At 39.4% G+C, this 19,368-nt stretch overlaps 2 protein-coding genes across 11 annotated transcripts in view; one reads left to right on the top strand and one right to left on the bottom strand.

Annotated features, from left to right (window-relative positions):
• CHPT1 (choline phosphotransferase 1) overlaps positions 1-1,282 on the top strand; it is a 34,898-nt gene extending 33,616 nt beyond the window's left edge. For all 3 annotated transcript variants that reach the window (XR_001793389.3, XM_008256976.4, XM_017342057.3), the window contains one exon: positions 1,114-1,282. Coding sequence is in view for 2 of the 3 variants with exons in the window: in XM_008256976.4 (XP_008255198.1) it covers positions 1,114-1,158 (45 nt within the window). In the remaining variant the exon portion in view is untranslated. The remainder of the gene's footprint in view (positions 1-1,113) is intronic.
• SYCP3 (synaptonemal complex protein 3) lies at positions 193-13,934 on the bottom strand. 8 transcript variants are annotated; one of them, XM_017342059.3, is made up of 10 exons: positions 13,338-13,435; positions 12,323-12,395; positions 12,074-12,214; positions 11,701-11,764; positions 11,503-11,537; positions 8,257-8,374; positions 7,040-7,139; positions 4,316-4,414; positions 1,322-1,426; positions 639-1,193 (listed from the first exon to the last, which is right to left on the bottom strand). In XM_017342059.3, exons 3-10 carry the CDS (start codon positions 12,201-12,203, stop codon positions 1,140-1,142), a joined length of 705 nt encoding a protein of 234 aa, XP_017197548.2. In that variant the 5' UTR covers positions 12,204-12,214; positions 12,323-12,395; positions 13,338-13,435; the 3' UTR covers positions 639-1,139. The 8 variants fall into 8 exon arrangements, with proteins under 8 accessions (XP_017197549.2, XP_017197548.2, XP_017197547.2 ...); XM_017342058.3 differs by having other exon boundaries at positions 13,110-13,347; XM_051845812.2 differs by lacking the exon at positions 13,338-13,435 and adding an exon at positions 13,245-13,328.
• Between the last annotated feature and the right edge of the window lie 5,434 nt (positions 13,935-19,368).

A 19,368-nucleotide genomic window follows, 5' to 3' on the forward strand; every position in this document is an offset into this window, starting at 1 on the left:
TTTGTTGATGGTAGAGGATTAATTTATTTCTAAATTATCACAGTTTCAAAAAGGTTAAAGTGGGTTATAGATACCAAAATTTGAACTTCAAACATGGAAAAGCAGGAGGCAAATTCACTCCTCTTCTCCTAACAAGCATATTTTTTTATCCTTAATTATTCATGGGAAGCAATGTCAGAAAAAAAACAATACTAAGCTTAAGTGATTTATTTCAATCAAATGTTAAAACAATGTAATATCTCACAAATCAAATATCTCATGTATTTTTCTATGTAAAATGCACATTTTAAAAGGTATAAAATTAACTATAAGTTTACAAATGAATATAAATATCGTATTTCCATGTATTTATTAAGTTTTAAAGTTGAAGATACATTGTAGGTATTCTTTAAAGACAGATGTGAAGTAGTTAAACCACAGGTAATTGGGTGGGAGGGTGGGTATGGTGGGAAGAATCACTATATTCCTAAAGTTGTACTTATGAAATTTGTACTCATTAAATAAAAGGTTTTTTTGGGAAAAAAACCATAGGTAATTAAATAAGCTAATGATATGCTTTCAATCTTGCTAAATGACATTTTGATGTCTTTGTGGAAATGACATATTTAGAAATTCATGAATTAAAACTGATAACCTTATTTAATTGTCTTAATAGGCAGTTTATTCCAGAACACAAACTTCAGCTTCTGGCAGTATATTTTATAAGTCAATAGATTTTCTTTAGAAATATTTTCATCAGAATGTAACAATATATAGAAAAAGATGCACATGTAAAATAGATTTTGTATATATTTTTTTCCTTTAGGAAGAACAGTGTAACCTTCTGTCCTTTGCTTTCCACTTTTTGGGACTAATGCAGATACACAGAAACTAAAATCTAAATTTAAATCTTTATTGATAAAAGCTAACTAACAGATCTTAGAAAAATTCTGTACTATAACTAAAAGAGCTGAAGAAATTTTGATACATAACTATTTGGATTTTATTTGGAAGTTAACAGAAAGGAAGAAGGATTTTACACTTAACAGCTAATAATTAATGATGTTATTATCATTTAAACTAGAATTTATGAAAAAAATGCATCTTAATTAATCTTAAAATTGTATCATTTAGGTTCAAGTTCTTTCTTCAAAGAGTCATCAAAGTAACACGGATTGAAGAGACTGTCGAACACTTGCCATCTGTTGCTGCTGCTGTTTCATGAAAAGAGATTGTAAACATTTGTTTTTTAGTTAAGTGTTAACATATTTCAGCAAATAAAATATTTCAGTGCTTACATTAATCTTTTTTCTATTCTAAATGTGATTAAATCATGACTTACTGTCTCCATCATAATTTTTTTGTGCAACATGGCCATTTCTTTTTTAAGTTCAGTTTGTGCATTACTAAATTGATTTTCATGATCCTTCTCCAAGTCCTCCATACTCTAAAACATAAGAAGTTCATTTGCAAACCACAGCTTTTCATCTTAGGCTGTAACTTATTCAATTAATGTTTAAAAGTAACAACTTCTTAATATCCAAATGATGCTCATTTATTCCATATAAAAACAGCTAATATATGAAGACCAGAATACATAAAGGAATTAAAATATCAGACATTAATCATGTTATAGGAGCTACAAAAACAGTATATTTTGCTCAAAACAATGTGTTAATGACTGTTAAGGTCAAGATGAAACAAAAAAGATTGGGACTCATACAGAAATAAATACTATAATTTGGAAAGTTTTCCAAACATCAGATAATCTAATTGTAGTAATGGATGTGACATGAATTCACTAGAGAGAATAAAGTAATTTGTAGTAAGAGCTCATTTATCAATTATAAAGAACAAAAATATGTTTTAAATCTTTACTATTTATTCAAATAAATAGTTAGCTAGTGGATATTTTTAAAAGTACTATGTTAAGTGCTATGGAGAAATTTAAAAATAATACATGACTGTTCCCTTATTCCAATGAGAACATACAAACAAAACACAAAACTTCTTAAGAGCAATGAAAATAAAACTTGCTGTGACTATGTAAAAGAAAATGGGAATGAATTCCAATTTAGTTGGCAAAAGAGTAAAAAAAAAAAATTTTTTTTTTGACAGGCAGAGAGAAAGGTCTTCCTTTACCGTTGGTTCACTCTCCAATGGCCGCTGCGGCCGGCACACTGTGCTGATCCAAAGCCAGGAGCCAGGTGCTTCTCCTGGTCTCCCATGCGGGTGCAGGGCCCAAGCACTTGGGCCATCCTCCACTGCCTTCCTGGGCCACAGCAGAGAGCTGGACTAGAAGAGGGGCAACCAGGACAGAATCCGGCACCCTGACCGGGACTAGAACCTGGTGTGCCAGCACCACAGGCGGAGGATTAGCCTATTGAGCTGCGGCACCAGCCGAGAGTAAAATTTTAACAGTTAAAAAGGAGTTAAAAGTATTCTTGGGGAAGAGCATAAGCAAAAGCATGACAGTAAACGGTGTGAATTCAGAGAAAGTGATTATGTAGAAAGTTGAGAGTAATGGACTAGTAAATAAAGCTTAGTAAGGGGCTCATAATGGGGGGTATCTCAAACACCTAAGAATGGGAAGCTACTGACACTTTTTCAGAAGAAAGAGGTATGTTTTAGAAATACAATATGGTATTGTATTCTATTGGTTCTATTGTATTCTGTTGGTAGAAATACAATATGGTACCTATGAAAGATAGATTACAGAGTAATCAATTAAAGAGGTTTTTTAAGATTTATTTGAAAGGCAGAATGAAAGAAAAGGAGTAAGAGACAGAGATCAATCTTCCATCTGTTGATTCACTCCCCAAATGACCATCCTGGTTTCCCATATGGGTAGCAAGAGCCCAGATAGTTGTGCCACTCAGCTACTGCTTTCCCAGGCACATTAGCAAGAAGCTGGATCAGAAGCGGAGCACCCAGGACACAAACCAGCACTCGCTTATGGGATGTCGATTTTGCAATAGCCATTTGTCTTGCTGTGCCACAATGTTGGTCCCAAGAGTTTTAATAGTACAAAAAAAGAATGATGAGGTCCTGAATTATGGTAGTAGCAGTGGCAATTAAATAACAAGGGGTCAGCAGTGTGGCATAGTGTGTAAAGTCACCACCTGCAATGCCAACATTCCACATGTGTGCTGGTTCAAGTTCTGGCTTCTCCACTTCCGATCCAGCTCTCTGTTATGACCTGGGAAAACAGTAGAAGATGGTCCAAGTCCTTGGGTCCCTGCACCTTGTGGGAGACCTGAAAGAGGCTCCTGGCCTTGGATCAGTACAGCTCTGGCCGTTGCAGTCATTTGGGGAGTGAACCAAAGGATGGAAGACCTCTCTCTAACTGCCTTTCAAATAAATAAATCTTTAAAAAATTAAGAAATAAAGAACCACCACATAGGTCAAAATTACAGGCCTCAGTAATAATTAGGTGTTAATGTTATACTACAGTTCCTATTCTAAGTGTTAACATTTAAGAAATTTTTTCTAGTACTTTATGAAACATTCACAACAATTAGTAAATTATTCTCAGGGAGAATCAGAGCAAGCTAACAAGTTCTCTACACAGAAACACTTTTAAAAATCACTTTTTTGTTCATATATATTTATCTTAAAACTATTTTACCAGCTTACTTAGAGCATCTCAATTCATTTAGAAAAGTGTTATTTCAACATGTATTTGGACTAGAGTATCTCAAAGCACCCCTTCTACAATTAAAAAAGGAGATCTTTAATATTCCATTGATCTGATATGAATATTTACTAAAAACTAAGTATATTTCTACATAAAGAGGTCAGTGTTAGACTATTATTTGCTAGCAGGCATATATATCGGTAGGTAATTCTCAATCCACAAATGGTGACTCCTTAGCTGTCTCATAAATTGGCATATAAAGCCATTTTATAAAAGCAAATATACTATAAAATACTTTCAGTACATTAGAAAATGAATGAAATATTCAGTGATTTCATTGGGTACTTTGAAAAAATCATAGGATATAAAGACAAGTAAAAAACTACCTAGATATTATTTATAAACTTCTCAGTTAAAGAAAAACCACTAAAGTATTAATGAAGTATGGATCTGATGCACATTAAGTACATTTCCATGTAAAATTCCTCTGTTTACCATCTGTTTTGAATAGTTGCCCACAAAACTGTTAGAACCTAAGTAAAGATATTTATTAAAGTTAAATAAAAAATTCAAAATGGAAAGTAGTTTAAATTTTTTAATCTATAAGCAAAGCTTTCTTCCCAATTACTGGAAAAAAATTACCTGCTGGAAATACATTATATTTTATAAGAATGTACTGTGTCACCATATACCACAGACCTTTATTAACTGCTCATATAGCTGTCTAATTGTTTTCAGTCTCTGGCTCTGAAGATTTCTAGATTGTTGAAAAACCTTTTGTTGCTGTCGAAACAAATTCTACAAATACAAAAGAAAAAGTTATGTAATAACAATTTGGAAAAGATTTTAAATTTAGCAAAAATAATTCTGAACTTAAAAATAGTTTCAAAGTCAATACTATTAACATTTTATCTTAACTGTTAACGGCAAATTCAGATCATTTGTGTTCACCACTAATATGCAGTAATATATATATTTTTATTTATTTATTTATTTGACAGGCAGAGTTAGGCAGTGAGAGAGAAGGACAGAGAGAAAGGTCTTCCTTCCATTGGTTCACCCCCCAAAATGTCCGCTGCGGCCGGTGCGCTGCGCCAATCCAAAGCCAGGAGCCAGGTGCTTCCTCCTGGTCTCCCATGCAGGTGCAGGGCTTAAGCACTTGGGCCATCCTCCACTGCCTTCCCGGGCCACAGCAGAGAGCTGGAATGGAAGACAGGCAACCAGGATAGAATCCAGCACCTCAACCAGGACTAGAACCCGGGGTGCCAGCGCCGCAGGCAGAGAATTAGCCAAGTGAGCCATGGCGCAGGCCAATATGCAATGATATATTAATCCTCTAAGTCCTGAGTAGAAAATATTTTTGTCTTTTCAAAATTTTTTTTATTATTTTTAAGACTTATTTGTTTATTTGAAAGGCAGAGTTACAGAGAGGCAGAAGCAGAGAGAGAGAGAGAGAGAGAGAGAGAGAGAGGTCTTCCATCCATTGCTTCACCCCCCAGATGGCAGCAACAATTGGAGCTGTACCCATCCGAGCCAGAAGCCAGGAGCTTCATCCTCCACTGCTTTCCCAGGCCACAGCAGAGAGCTGGATTGGAAGTGGAGCAGCCGGGACTCAAACCAGCGCCCATACGGGATGCCAGCACTACAGGCAGTGGCCTTATCCGATACACCACAGCGCCAGCCCCACTAAGTAGGAAATCTTAAGATAAATCTTGGTAATTTGACTATCCACCAGATGGTCTTTCAAGTAATGAGTGTCTTTTCATGCCTTGACCTGTTTTCCAGCAATTTTTTTTCTTCTACCCTACTTCAGCCATATGCTTACATACCCATAATCTAGATTTTGCCATTTCCAATAATTTTTACCTCTATAAAGTATTGAAATGCCTAATATATTAACTATGTGTTAGATATTACTCTAAATCCTTTGTTGTTTTTTTTTTTTTTGAAGATTATTTATTTGAAAGTTAGTTATACATGGAGAGAAGCAGAGGGAGGGTGGGGGGGTCTTCCATCCACTGGTTCACTCCCCAGTTGGCCACAATGGCTGGAGCTGCGCCAATCCAAAGCCTGGAGCCAGGAGCTTCATTTGGGTCTCCCATGTGGGTGCAGGGGCCCAAGGACTTGGACTCTCCTCTACTGCTTTCTGAGGCCTTAGCAGAGAGCTGGATTGGAAGTGGAGCAGCTGGGACTCCGTAGCCCATATGGGATACCAGCACCACAGGCAGCAGCTTCATCTGCTATACCACGCGCCTGGCTTCTATAGCTTTTCTGAAGGTGACTGATATGTGAATTGCTGTTCAAATTGGTGTCTTGCAGAGAGACAATATACTTTCCCCAAAATGTGTTCTGTAGAATATCAGTCCCAGTCATTGTACACAAACTGCAGTTTCCTTTGCTCTCTATCCTCCTTTTAGGTTTGGTTTAAAAGGAGAGTGGTAGGAGAGAATGGAGACCAGCAAGAGATCAGATAGGGAAATAAGGCTTAGAATTTAGTTTTTTTTTTTTTTTTTTTTAAGGGAAAGGGTTTACTGGGGAAACCCAGCAGGCCAGAGGGAAGGGGCGAGGAAGGAAAAAGAGAGAAGGAGAGTGTAACAGAGAGAAGGAAAGAGAGAGAGAGAGAGAGAGAGGAGCTAGTGAGGAGAGAAGAGCTCTAAATCCTTTTAAATAAACTTATAATGAACTCATTTAATCCCCCAAACAACTCTATGAAATAGGTATTCATTATACCCTTTCATAGATGAGGTACTAATTTGAATAATTTGTCCAGTTCATGGCCAACAATTGCTGAAGCCACAATTTGATCCCAAAGAGTAGTGCAACTCAGGTTTAACATTTCCAAAACAAAGCTGATCGACCTCCCCCTCCCCCAATTATTTGAACAGTAGCTCAGCTCTTAGATAAAAAATGTTTGATAATGATAAACAATAAAAGGATGAAGTAAAAGGTAGTTACCCAATATGAGTGGAGCAGAATTCCACCTCCCATAGGTTTAGACATGCAACACAAGTCTGGCTATTAAAAGTAATCCATATCCTGATGACTGGTTCAGGAATAAGTCTAGGAGTGTAAGAACTATTTTGCTTACTACACTGAGAGAGCCTACCAAGAACTAGCAACAGCTCAGATACTACATGAACAATCCCTCCCTATCCTTATCCAGCTGTACCACCCCGATTTCATTTATATAAACCAGTAATCCTTTTATACTTGGACAAATTTCTGTCACTTGGAACCAAAAGATCCCGATCAGTATAAAGTTCAATGGCTTTTGAGTATGGCATGTGCCCATACTAAAACACATAGCCAACAACGGATCATAGGATCTGGCTTAGTTCCAGCCCTAACACAAGGTTAGACTCTCCATTCCTATTTAACACTTGGTTATAATAGATTAATTACAAAACTAATCATGATACCAACAGTTAGTTTTTCTTCTTGTTCCCCAGATTGCTGCAGATCTAAATCCCACTCCTCAAACAAAGTTAGAAACTGCTGAGAAAATTCTTGGTGAAGCTTCTGCCTGTAAAACACAGAAGTGATTATTGTCATATTTCATATCAAACATTTATAGTAAGGAAATAACAGCAGCTTAAATATTCTGATGGAAACCAGCTGATTTCAGAAGTATATTTTTTCCCCAAACAACCTAACAGAAAAGCCTTCTCTCATGCTTTAGCTTTTGAAAACTAAAGAAGTTTTATTGTATAAATAAGTTCAGAAAAACTCTATGTCCAAGTAGTTCATTTTTTTCCTTCTGAATATAGGCTCTGATACAATTAATATACTAAGTGACTTTTTTTTTTTTTTTTTTTGACAGGCAGAGTTAGACAGTGAGACAGAGAGACAGACAGAAAGGTTTTCCTTCTGTTGTTTTACCCCCCAAATGGCCGTTACGGCCAGTGTGCTGCACCGATCCGAAGCCAGGAGCCAGGTGTTGCACCGATCCGAAGCCAGGAGCCAGGTGTTTCCTCCTGGTCTCCCATGTGGGTGCAAGGCCCAAGCACTTGGGCCATCCTCCACTGCATTCCTGGGCCACAGCAGAGAGCTGGACTGGAAGAGGAGCAACCGGGACAGAACCCGGTGCCCCAACCAGGACTAGAACCCGGGGTGCCGGCACCGCAGGCAGAGGATTAGCCTAGTGAGCCGCGGCGCCGGCCATAAGAGACATTATTATATATATCCTATATAGTAAAAATATCTAAGTTAATTTTTCCCCATTTTGGTACAACAAAGATTTTGTACAAATGAACAATTAAAACAATTTTTTTACAATGTAAGACTAGTGTTTTTCCACATTGTTTAACATAGTTAACCATCAGATGGTTTCTATGATATTTACCCTTTATTCAACCAGTGTAGTTTGAGAATTACTCTTTTATAGTAAAATAATCCAATTGTTATTTAAAAAGAAAAAAAGACTTTATTTACTTTTAAGAAATATATATTTTACTTCTAAGAAAGAGAGGTTATGGGACTAAAAGGTTTATATGTGCAGAGAAATGTCATATATACTTTCACTAGGAATTCCAATAAATAGAAGGTGAAATTTATAGTAAGTAATTTGCTCTAATTATTGCTCAATAAATACTAAGAAATGATACAAATGTTATAGCTCTTAAAAAGACCAACAATCTTACCTTTGCTCTTGTTGTATTCTCCAAAAATGTTCAATCAACTGATTACTGCTTTTGAAACAAGACTTGGAATAAATTTCAAGTCTTCTTTTCTTGGCAAGAAGAGCCTTGTGAATGTCAGCTACATGGAACAAATATCCATTAAAACCCAATATTAAGGAAAATTATTTTGACATATTCAAGTAAATATGTGTGAAGTTGATTTGAAAATATCAGAAAGATATTTAAAATTGAATTTAAAAATAGGCATAATTTTAAATACAGGATTATTTCCCCCCTCCTTTTTTTATTTTGAAAAAACTTTCAGTTATTAGTACTGAGTGAGCATCCCTAATCCAAAGTCCCAAATGCTGCAAAATTTGGAACTTTTGAGCTCTGAAATACTCAAAAAGTTTCAAATTTGGGGCACTACAGACTTGGGGTTCTTGTACTAGTGCTTCTCAACCAGTATAGTCTTTGCAAATATTCCAAATCCAAAAATGTCTGAAATCTGAAACACTTCTGATCCTCAGCATTTACTCAACCTATATACTAATTCTGATTTTCCTAACTGAAGATCATTTTTTTTTAATTTAGGGGTGGTGAAGATTGTCAGTAAACACTGAAATATTCAAGGCATTCTTCATGAGAAAGCTAATAAAGCCTAATTTTTCTAAATTTATATAACACCTTCCAATTGATTCACTTAGCAAAATTGTTAAAACCTATTATATATTTAACAGAAAAAAGTACTCTTCCCAAAAAGGTTAAATCCAAGAATAAGAATTATTTTTTAGGTGGCTAGTGCTGTGGTGTAGTAGGCTAAGCTTCCACCTGAGGTGCCAGCATCCCATTAGGGTGCTGGTTCATTTCCCAGCTGCTCCTCTTATGGTCTAGCTCTCTGCTATGGTCTGGGAATTCCAGCTTACTGGGAATGCAACAGCAGATAGCCCAAGTGCTTAGGCCCCTGCACACATGTGGGAGACCTGGAAGAATCTCTTGGCTTCAGATTGGCTCAGCTCCAGCCATTGTAGCCATTTAGGGGAGTGAATCAATGGATGGAAGACCTTTTTCTCCGTCTCTGCCTCTGTCTGTAACTCTGCTTCTAAAATAAAAAAAAATAATTTAAAAAAAGGAATTATTTTTAAACATATAAAAGTTTTATTATTTTTTATTTATTTGAAAGGCAGGGAGAGAGACTGATTTTCCATACACTAGTTCACTATTCAAATGATCACAACAGTTGGGGCTGGGCCAGGCCAAAGCCAGAAGTCCTAATTCCATCTCTCTTGTGGTGTCAGAGAACCAACTCCATGAGCCATCATCTGCTACCTCCCCAACTGTGTATTAGCAGGAAGCTGGATCAGAAGTGGGGTAGCCAGGACTTGAACCAGGCACTTTGATACAGGATGTCTGGCATCCCGAGTGGAGACTTAACTGATGTGCCAAATGCCTATCCCAGTTAGATACTTCTAAATATGTTTTTATTAAAATGGCAAGACAAAGACCAATGATATACAAATCTTAGTTTTAATAAATACCTAGAGACATTCAAGAACATTTTAAAATGTGGATATTTTTACTGCTAAGTACCTCATTTCATAAAATCTGATACTTCAAATATGCTTTGCTCAATTTGTTTATGCTTTGGATTTACCATAGCTTTCTTTCAGTAATCATGATGGAGCTATATATATATTTTACATTTTCAATATAATGAATTTTCTGAGTTTATAAAGCAAGTACATTGCTATCCCCAAATACACACTTTTTTAAAGATTATTTATTTGAAAGGCAGATTTACAGAGAGGCAGAGGCAGAAGCGCAGAGAAAAAGAGAAAGAGAAAGAGACAGAGTGAAAGAGAGGTCTTCCATCTGCTGGTTCACTCCCCAAATGGCCACAATGGCCAGAGCTGCGCTGATCCGAAGCCAGGAGCCAGGAGCCAGAAGCAAGGAGCTTCTTCCAGGTCTCCCACGTGGGTGCAGGGGCCCAAGGACTTGTGCCATCTTCTACTGCTTTCCCAGTCATAGCAGAGAGCTGGATTAGAAGTGGAGCAGCAGGAACTCAAACCAGCGCCTATATGGATGCCAGCACTGCAGGCGGCAGCTTTATACACTATGCACAGCACCAGCCCCCATATTTCAAGAAAGCCTTGTAGTGACTTTTTTTAAGTATCATCCTCCAGCAAAGTTCACATAAGTGGTATTTAACAGTGTAAGGGGGTGAGTGTTTGGCACAGCAGTTAAAATGTCACTTGGGATGCCTGCAATTCTTATTGGAGTGCCTGAGTTTGAGTCCAACCTCTACTTCCAATTCCAGCTTACTGCTAGGAGGTAGCAGGTGACGGTTCAGGTAATCTGGGTCCCTGACACCCATGTGGAAGACCCTGCCCGAGTTTCCTGGTTCCTAACTTTGTCCTTACCCAGCTCTCCCTGTTGTAGGCATTTGGGGAATAGCTTAGCAGATAGAACATTTCTGTCTTGCTATCTTCCTTTCAAATAAAAATAAATTCATAAATGAAAAATGTAAAAGCATTAAGTATTTTTGGACTTGATTATAAATATCTATCTGGCTAGCAAAGTTGTTCTTAGTTTAGTTTCCTTTTTTTTAAAAAAAAGATTTATTTATTTATTTGAAAGAGTTACAGAGAGAGAGGAGGCAGAGAGAGATATATCTTCCATCTGCTGTTTTACTCCCCAAATGGCTGCAATGGTTGGGGCTGGGCCAGGACAAAGCCAGGAGTCAGAGCTTCCTCCAGGTCTCTGGGTGCAGAGGCCCAAGGACTTGAGCCATCCTCAACTGCTTTCCCCAGCACAACAGGAGGGAGCTGGATCGAAAGTGGAGCAGCCAAGACTCAACCTGGTGCCCATATGGAATGCTGGCACTGCAGATGGCAGCGCCTGTTCTTAGTTTTCAATCGCATAGCTTATTAATGTGAAAATAAGAGTTAAATTACAGGTTGCGGTTTACAGCCCTCCCTAAAGAACGCAGGAAAAATCATAGGAAGTAACTAAATAAAGGAAAAACTGAAATATATACAGATATGTATGTAACACTTAGTCCATTAAATTCACACATGTATAAAAGCACTGTTGTTTTTCACATCATGGAAAAGGTAAGGAAATCTATGATGCTAAATCACAATTACTTATGCAAAATTCTATATGAGAACAAGGCACTAAATAACAGTCATATACTCTAACATTTCTTACTATACAAGTTATGATATGATTTAGAATTTTCTTTAAATAAAAATCTAATAAAAATACCTCCAAATCGTTCCAGCATACTGTGTACTTCACCTCTGTGAGAAAATAACATTTAAAAAAATGTTTAATTAAGGATCGACAAAATATCATGCCCATTCGGGAAGATACATGTCAAGTATTTTACACATAATACTTGCAAGACAAAGTAAACTTTTCTTGAAGTATTTTACCAAACAAAAGTTATTCTGAATATGTTACCCCACATCTTCAAATAGTCTTGAAGATCTTTTCTTCCCACGTTTATCAATTACTGGAGTCTTTCCTGTATTGACAATAAAAGAAAGAAAAACATTTTTGAAATTAAGTGTGGTTTTCATTTTAATAAATTAGTATCTTTACTTGGGTATCTTTTGGGCCTTTGAAGTTTTTAAGTAGACACATAAATGTAATGCTTTTTCTAGGTTGGGTGAAATTAAATCAGGATTCAGGGCCACGTAAGCTTCTAAAACTCTGATAACATGTACCACAGTCAAAAGTTCATGAAACATGAATGTCTTCATTATAGTTTCAAATGCAGGTTCCAAACAAATGCACTGCAGGCCACCATCACTGCACACTAGATTTACAGTACCTTCCAAAATATCCTCCTCTGACTCGCTGAAGTCTTTTTTAGTTTGTTTCCGGATATTATAGGCTCCTTTAGGATCATCCATTGATACCTTTCGTAACTTTCCAGAATATTTTCTGCCAGAGGGTGCCATATTTAGATGTTCTCAAAAAAAAAAAAAAAAAAAAAGTTAAAAACCTCTCAAACCTGAATCAAAAACATCATTTAAATCAATATGATAAAAGTTAAAAATAAAATAGCAAATACAATTACCTTAGTTAAAATTTAAGCAGTAGCCTAATTTCTTTTATTGGATCAAAAAGTCAAAAAAAGAAGATACAGACATCTGTAGAAAGAAAAGACAGAGAGATGAGAAAGAGAGATGAGAAAGAAAGAAGAAAGAGATTTGAAAGAAAAACAGAAAAAAAAAAAAAAACAGAAAAAGAGGAAGGGGGAAAGAAAGGAAGAAAAGAGGGAAAGAGAAAGAAAAAGGTTTGAAAGAAAAAAAGAGAAAAAGACTAAAAGCAAGAGGGAAAGACAAAAAAGAAGAAAGAGGAGGGAAAAAAAGGGAAAGAAGGGAAAGGGAAGGGGCCAGACAAGAAACAGGAGGCAAGCGCATGCGCGCCACGCGGGGCTGCAGGCGCGCTCGCACCGAGCCCGGGGCAGTGCACCCGCAGGGCCGCGGTGTTTAGTCGGTCCCTGTCAGAATCCGGCTGAACCTGCGCAAAGTCCAGCTGCCTCTCCGGCCCACGGGGAGATCACGGCTGAGCACCTGGCCCGCCGAGGGTGCAAAACTCAGTTCCCAGCAACACAAATGAAACAGACATTAACAATACGATAAACGAAGGCCAAAAACGGGCTGCAGTCCGGGCCTTGGGAAATGGACATCCTTGTAAGATTTCCACAACATACAGAACGAGGAAAAACAAAGCCGCGTCCCCAGCTCATCGGTTTGTTCTTTTGGGAGTTTGGGGGCAGCTAAGAGGGAAAGATGTGCCCGATCCCGTGCCTCGAAGCCCCTCCGGACACGGGCATGGGGCCCAGGGACAGTTCAGCCCACCTTCTTTCCTCCTGTCCCTTGCCTGCGGATGTCCCGGCCTAAAGGAGTAGGTCCGCTACCGCCATTTTCCTGTCAGAGCCCCAGAGCTGTCACCAGGCCCCACTCCCGCGCTGGACGAACTCCTCCCCCATTCACGACTGAAAGATTCCTCAGTGGTGATGACCAGCTAACGGTCTCCCGAGGGTCGAGGGCCGCACCTCACAGCTCCTCCCCCGCTCCGCTCCTCACCTGCGGAGTCGATGCTTCGCTGCCTCGAGGCCTCTGAGGTAAGTGGTGATTCCCGCGGGGGAAAACCCAGCCCGGCCTCAGCCAGGCGCGTCCCTGATTGGCTGGAAGCCAACGCGCATGCTTACTGGAGAGCAGAGTCTCCGCCCCCAAGTCAGACTGCTAAATAAAAACGTTGGGTGCTATTTTTAGGCAACCGCCAGCGGTATGTGGGTGTGAGGTGTGCTGTTTTCTGTTTTCAAGTTTAAATTTTTTTTTTTAGTATTTGAAAACCCACAAAAAGATTATGTAAATCACAAAACATGATTAATACACCACCTAATTGTGAAGTAGAATTTTACTAATATTTGCTGAATCTCCTCAGGACATTTTGCCCCCACCCTCCCTTCAGCCCGGCTTCCCGCCCTCCCTGTTCAGAAATTTTAGCTTGAATTTTGTAAATGATCACTACCATATAGATAGGCGCCCTTAAGCAACACGCTTTACCTTTGTGTTTGCGCATTACAGAAAACTGTACCATAATCTATACAGTATTCTGCCGGCCGCTTTACTCCACGGTTCTGTCACCGAGAGAATATTCCGACACGTACCTAGGGTTCTTTCACTTTCATAACTGAATAATATCCGTTGTAAGTCTATTCCTCAATGTTTTCATTGGTTGTCTCGCCTACAAACATCTGGGTTATTTCCAGATTGGGATATAGAAACAATGTTGCTATAACTAGTCTAGTCTTTTACGTGTTTTCACGAAGTATCTAAGTGTTAAGGTGTCAGGCAGTAGGCTGTGATAATCAGCAGTGCCAAGCTGTTTTCCAATTACACCAACACCAGCCGAATGAGTTCCCTCTGTTGCATGTATTAATCGTACCTTGGTACTGTCACACTTCTTAATTTGCCATTATAGTGGGTGTAAAACATTTCTTTGAGATCCTTTGTATTTCTCTAATCATTAAAAAGTAATCTCTTTTACACAGCCAGATGCTTGCTTTTTCGTATCCTTAAAACGTCTATTTGGGTTTCTTGTTCATTTTTCAATGGTTGTTTTGTTTCTTATTGACTTGTAGTCTTTATATATGTTGAATGTTAATCTCCATGTCTGTTGTTCTGTGTGTTTTTGAAGGAATTTAATCTTTAACCTGAAATCACAAAAATATTCTCCTATCGCTTTATATAGATCTTAAGGTCTTACTTTACAAAGTCTTCCCTCATCACGAATTAATTTTTGTGCTTGGTATCATATAGGGATCTAATTACACTTTCTTCCTTAATGTGGAAATCCCACCTTCATTCCGTGGGTTGTGAATGCTTTCTAAGAGCTATGTCAGTTGTCAAATTTCCATTTGTTCTTGGGTCTGCTGCTTTAGCGTGTTCCGCTACTCAGTTTGCCTAACCACAGTTTTGATCACTCCAGCTTTATTAAAGTTTTGGTAATGACGACAAGTCTCGCATTTTATTTTTCCTCACCAGTTTCCTTAGCATTCTTGAACTAGAGTTTCTATAGGAATAACGATGCCTGTGTAGGTTTTTGCTAGTTGCCCTGCTTGAAACTTACCTTCTATTATTAGTTTGTTAAGTCTTTTGTTTTGTTTGCTTTGCCTTATTTAAGTCATGAATATTGCAATTTATTAAATTCTGTATTCAAATGATCATTTGCTTCTTTCCTTGTTAGTGCGGTAAATAAGATTTATAGTTTTAAAATGTTAGCTCAGACAACATTCCTGTGATAAACTTCAGTTGATCAACCTTAATTTTTTAGGATACTGCTGGTTCGCTTAGCGTTTTTCAACCATTTTCAAGACTGAGACTGGCCTGTTTCTCTTTTTATCCTTGTTACGTAACCAAAATAAATTTGCCCTGTACCAGCCGCCATACTTCCTGTTTGGCCCAAATATCTATATGGGCAAATAGAGTGAACTGCAACCTAGCTTGATTTGTAAGCGTGCTATAACCTAACCTAAGAATACAGCTTGTAACCAAGCAACTGAGTCGCAGCCAATCATCACAGCTAAATATCCAGCCAATCAGAAGCCAAAGGCTGCCAAATCATGCCCAAATAAGGTAAACGCCGCCCTGCCCCCACCAGGCAGCTTTCTATGTCATTTCCAGTCTGTGAATAGAGTTACGTTCTGAACCCTCTTTGGTCAGGGGTCCAGTGTGACTCTAAAACATTTTTCTTGCTCCAATTAACTTTGTTACACTGACCGTTACCATTATCTAACTTGGAATTAAGGTGACGCTGCCCCCTTCCCTCAAGTCCGCGCGGACGCCATTATTCACCCCATCGAGGCTTTCCCTATCCCAGTCTGGAATTGTAGTTAAAAATTCTGTACCTTATTTATTTTTCCGTATTCCCTTTCCCAGTGCATTCCTTTGGCCTGTATGTCTACTCCTGCACTGTGGTACACTGAATTATAGAGGCTCAGGAGTATATCTGCTAGGGCAGTTTCAGACCCCTGCCCCAAAATACTTTTTCAGTGTTTCCCTATTTGTGCATTTTTAAAGTAAAATATTGAGTGTCATCTTGACTCTCCAAGGAGGTGGGAGAGACCTTATTGATATTTTTATTGGTTTTTATATTTATTATTGATATTTAAATTAATTTAGGTGAAAATGATATCTTGATGTTGAAACTTCCTAACAATGAACAAGGGATGTATGTCTTTCCATTGGATCAAATATATACGTCTGTGTCTTTTTATATTGTTTTAAATGTTTTATTATATTTACTCCTAAATAGTTTTGTCTTTGGTAGTATAGAAAATGTTTTGTAGTGTTTGTTGACTGTACACATTAAATTCCACTGTAAAGGTGGTGTTTTTAATGTACATTTTAAAATAAATTAGTGGAGAACAAGAACTGTCTTTGGCATTTGGGAGCACAACTAAAAGTTAAGACACAATAAAGACACTGAAGGGTTCATGCAGATCAGAACAAATGAAAATTGCCCACCTCCTATATGGCATAAATTAATGGGTCTCAAAATGATAGTGTGTATCAACTCTTTCAGGAAGATTGTTTATGTCTGACATGAGAACAAAACATGTTAACCTGCACCCTCAGGTGATCTGAATACAGGGGGTCAGTGGGTAATGCTGGCATAATAAATTAAGATAATCTAAGTTAAATATTGTGGCAAATCTTGTATTTCCCTAACAATTGTATTCTTCATCCTAACAGAACTTTGACATTCTTTTTAAAAAAACATTATTTTCATTTTATTATTATTTATTTTCATTCTATTAGAAATAGGGGGAAGAGGAGAAAGGGGAGGGAGGAGAGGAGGGGGGAGGGGGAAGAGAGGGAGGTGTGAGGAGGAGGGGGAGAGGAAGGTAGAAGAGAGGAGGGTGAGAGAGGGGAGGGAGGAGGAGGAGAGAGGAGAAGGAGGGCAAGAGGAGACAAGAGAGGGAGAGGGGAGAGGGAGGGAGAGGAAGAGGAGGAGGGGAAAGGGAGGGAGAAGGGGTAGAGGAGAGAGGGAAGAAAGAAAGAAAAATATGAATATCTTCTCCACTGGCTCACTACCCAAGTGGGGCTAGGCAAGGCTGAAGCTGTGAACTGAAAAGAGGGAGGGAGGGGGGAGAGGGAGAGGGAGGAGGAGGGAGAAAGGGGAGAAGGAGGGGGATGGGAAGGGGAAAGAAAGAGGGCGAGGGGGAGAGGGGAGAGAGAGGGAGGGGCAGCAGATGGGGAGAGGAGAGAGGGAAGAAAGAAAAAAAGAAAGAAAAACATGAGTGTCTTCTCCACTGGCTCACTCCCCAAGTGGGGCTAGGCAAGGTTGAAGCCGTGAACTGGGAACTCAGTCTGGGTCTCTCATATAGGTGGCGTGGACCGAACTAGTTGAGCCATCACCTGCTGCCTCCCAGGTTGAGTACTAGCAGGAAGCCAACTTGGAAGCAAAGCTGGGACTCAAACTTAGGCACTCCAATACCGGATGTAAGCATCCCAAGTAGTTTTTTTTGTTTGTTTGTTTGTTTGTTTTTTTGGACAGGCAGAGTGGACAGTGAGAGAGAGAGAGACAGGAGACAGAGAGAAAGGTCTTCCTTTGCTGTTGGTTCACCCTCCAATGGCCGCCACTGCGGCCAGCACACCGCACTGATCCGATGGCAGGAGCCAGGTACTTCTCCTGGTCTCCCATGGGGTGCAGGGCCCAAGCACTTGGGCCATCCTCCACTGCACTCCCTGGCCACAGCAGAGAGCTGGCCTGGAAGAGGGGCAACCAGGACAGAATCCGGCGCCCCGACTGGGACTAGAACCCGGTGTGCCGGCGCCACAAGGCAGAGGATTAGCCTAGTGAGCCGCGGCGCCGGCCCCAAGTAGCATCTTAAGTACTGTGCCAAACACACCCAGGAATCTCAACACTCGTACAGGTGCACATAGATAGATGACTCAGTTCAAAGACTAGGTTGGCCATGCGACCCACAAGTCATAGTATGGGGGCATTTAAATGAAAGTTTTTTGAATTGGAAAGATTCAGTTTGCACCTTTTCCGCACTAGAAAAAATTTTTCTATAGAGTAGAATCATATTCACTTCTATTGGTTATCTGCTACACACAGATACACAATTTCTCACACAATGAAGGTTGCAAAAACCCCACAGAATCAGGGGCTTACAGGGCCAGCACTGTGGCATTGCAAGTTAAACCACTGCCTACAATACCAGCATCCCATATGGGCACCAGTTCCTGGCTGCTTTACTTCTGACCCAGCTCCCTGCTAATGCACTTGGAAAAGCAGCTGAAGATTGCTCAAGTCTCTGGACACTTGCATCCACCTGGAAACCCTGAATGAAGCTCCTGGCTCCTGGCTTCAGCCTGGGGAGTGAACCAGAGGATAGAAGACCACTCCCTCTTTATGTTAACTCTTTCAAATAAGCAATTTCTTTTTTAAATCAGTGCTTACACACTATTTAGTTTTAGTTTTCTGTTTTAAGATTTGTTTATTTTGAAAGGCAGAGTTAAAGACATCAAGAGATCTTGCATCTGCTGACTCACTCCCTAGACACCCAGGCCGAAGCCAAGAGCCAGGAACTTCATCTGGGTCTCCTACATAGGTGTCAAGAGCCCAAATATTTGGACTATCTTCTATTGTTTTTCTCAGGCCATTAGCAGAGAACTGGATCAGAAGTGGAATAGCCAGGACAGAAACTGGTGCCTATTGGGATGCCCACATTACAGATGGTGGCTATACACAACACTGGCCCAGTAACTTAGTTGCTATTCAAGAAACCCAGTAATTTTTCTGGCTCATTTCAAAGTCCTTCACAGTTGTCTCTCTCATATAGAAGGGAAGAGGAAAAATGGACATTTCCTAGACAGTGCTAGTGTTTGGCACCTTCCTTTTGATTTTTTTGCCTTTGTCCTAGAACACAGATGTGACCTGGAGACAAAAGCTATGTACTGAGGCTTTAAGAACAAGAGAGAATCCACTTCCTTAAATTATGGCAGTCTGGATTACCTGTTCCTGCTGCTTCTTACCTGAAAAACACAAAGCTCAAATTTTGCTAATCCATTATTTATGGTGCAGTCAAATGCAAATCAGATTGATATGGAATGAGCTGGCACTATGGGTAAAGCCATGGCCTGCAGTGCCAGCATCCCACATGGGTGCCAGTGCAAGACCTGGCTGCTCTACTTCCAGTCCAGCTCTCTGCTATGGCCTGTGAAAGCAGAGGATGGCCCAAGGCCTTGGGCCTCTGCACCTGCGTGGGAGACCCAGAAGAAGCTCCTGGCTCCTGGCTTCAGATCAGCGCAGCTCTGGCCATTGCAGCTAATCAGGGAGTAAACCAATGGATGGAAGATCTCTCTCTCTGCCTCTCCTTCTCACTCTGTGTAACTCTTTCAAATAAATAAATGAATCTTTTAAAAAATGTTATGGAAGAACTGAAATTCATTTTTAAAGCCAGGACAGACTATCACTGCAATAAATAAATCCAAGCATGTGTTAAACCTTTAAAAAAGGTTCATTTCATTCTCTGGGAGAATAACTGGGCCCTCAGGGCAGCCAGATAGTCATTGAGGGACTCAGACTAATGGAAACTCT

The sequence above is a fragment of the Oryctolagus cuniculus genome, chromosome 11 (assembly GCF_964237555.1).
Source record: "Oryctolagus cuniculus chromosome 11, mOryCun1.1, whole genome shotgun sequence".
Classification (NCBI taxonomy): Eukaryota; Metazoa; Chordata; class Mammalia; order Lagomorpha; family Leporidae; genus Oryctolagus; species Oryctolagus cuniculus.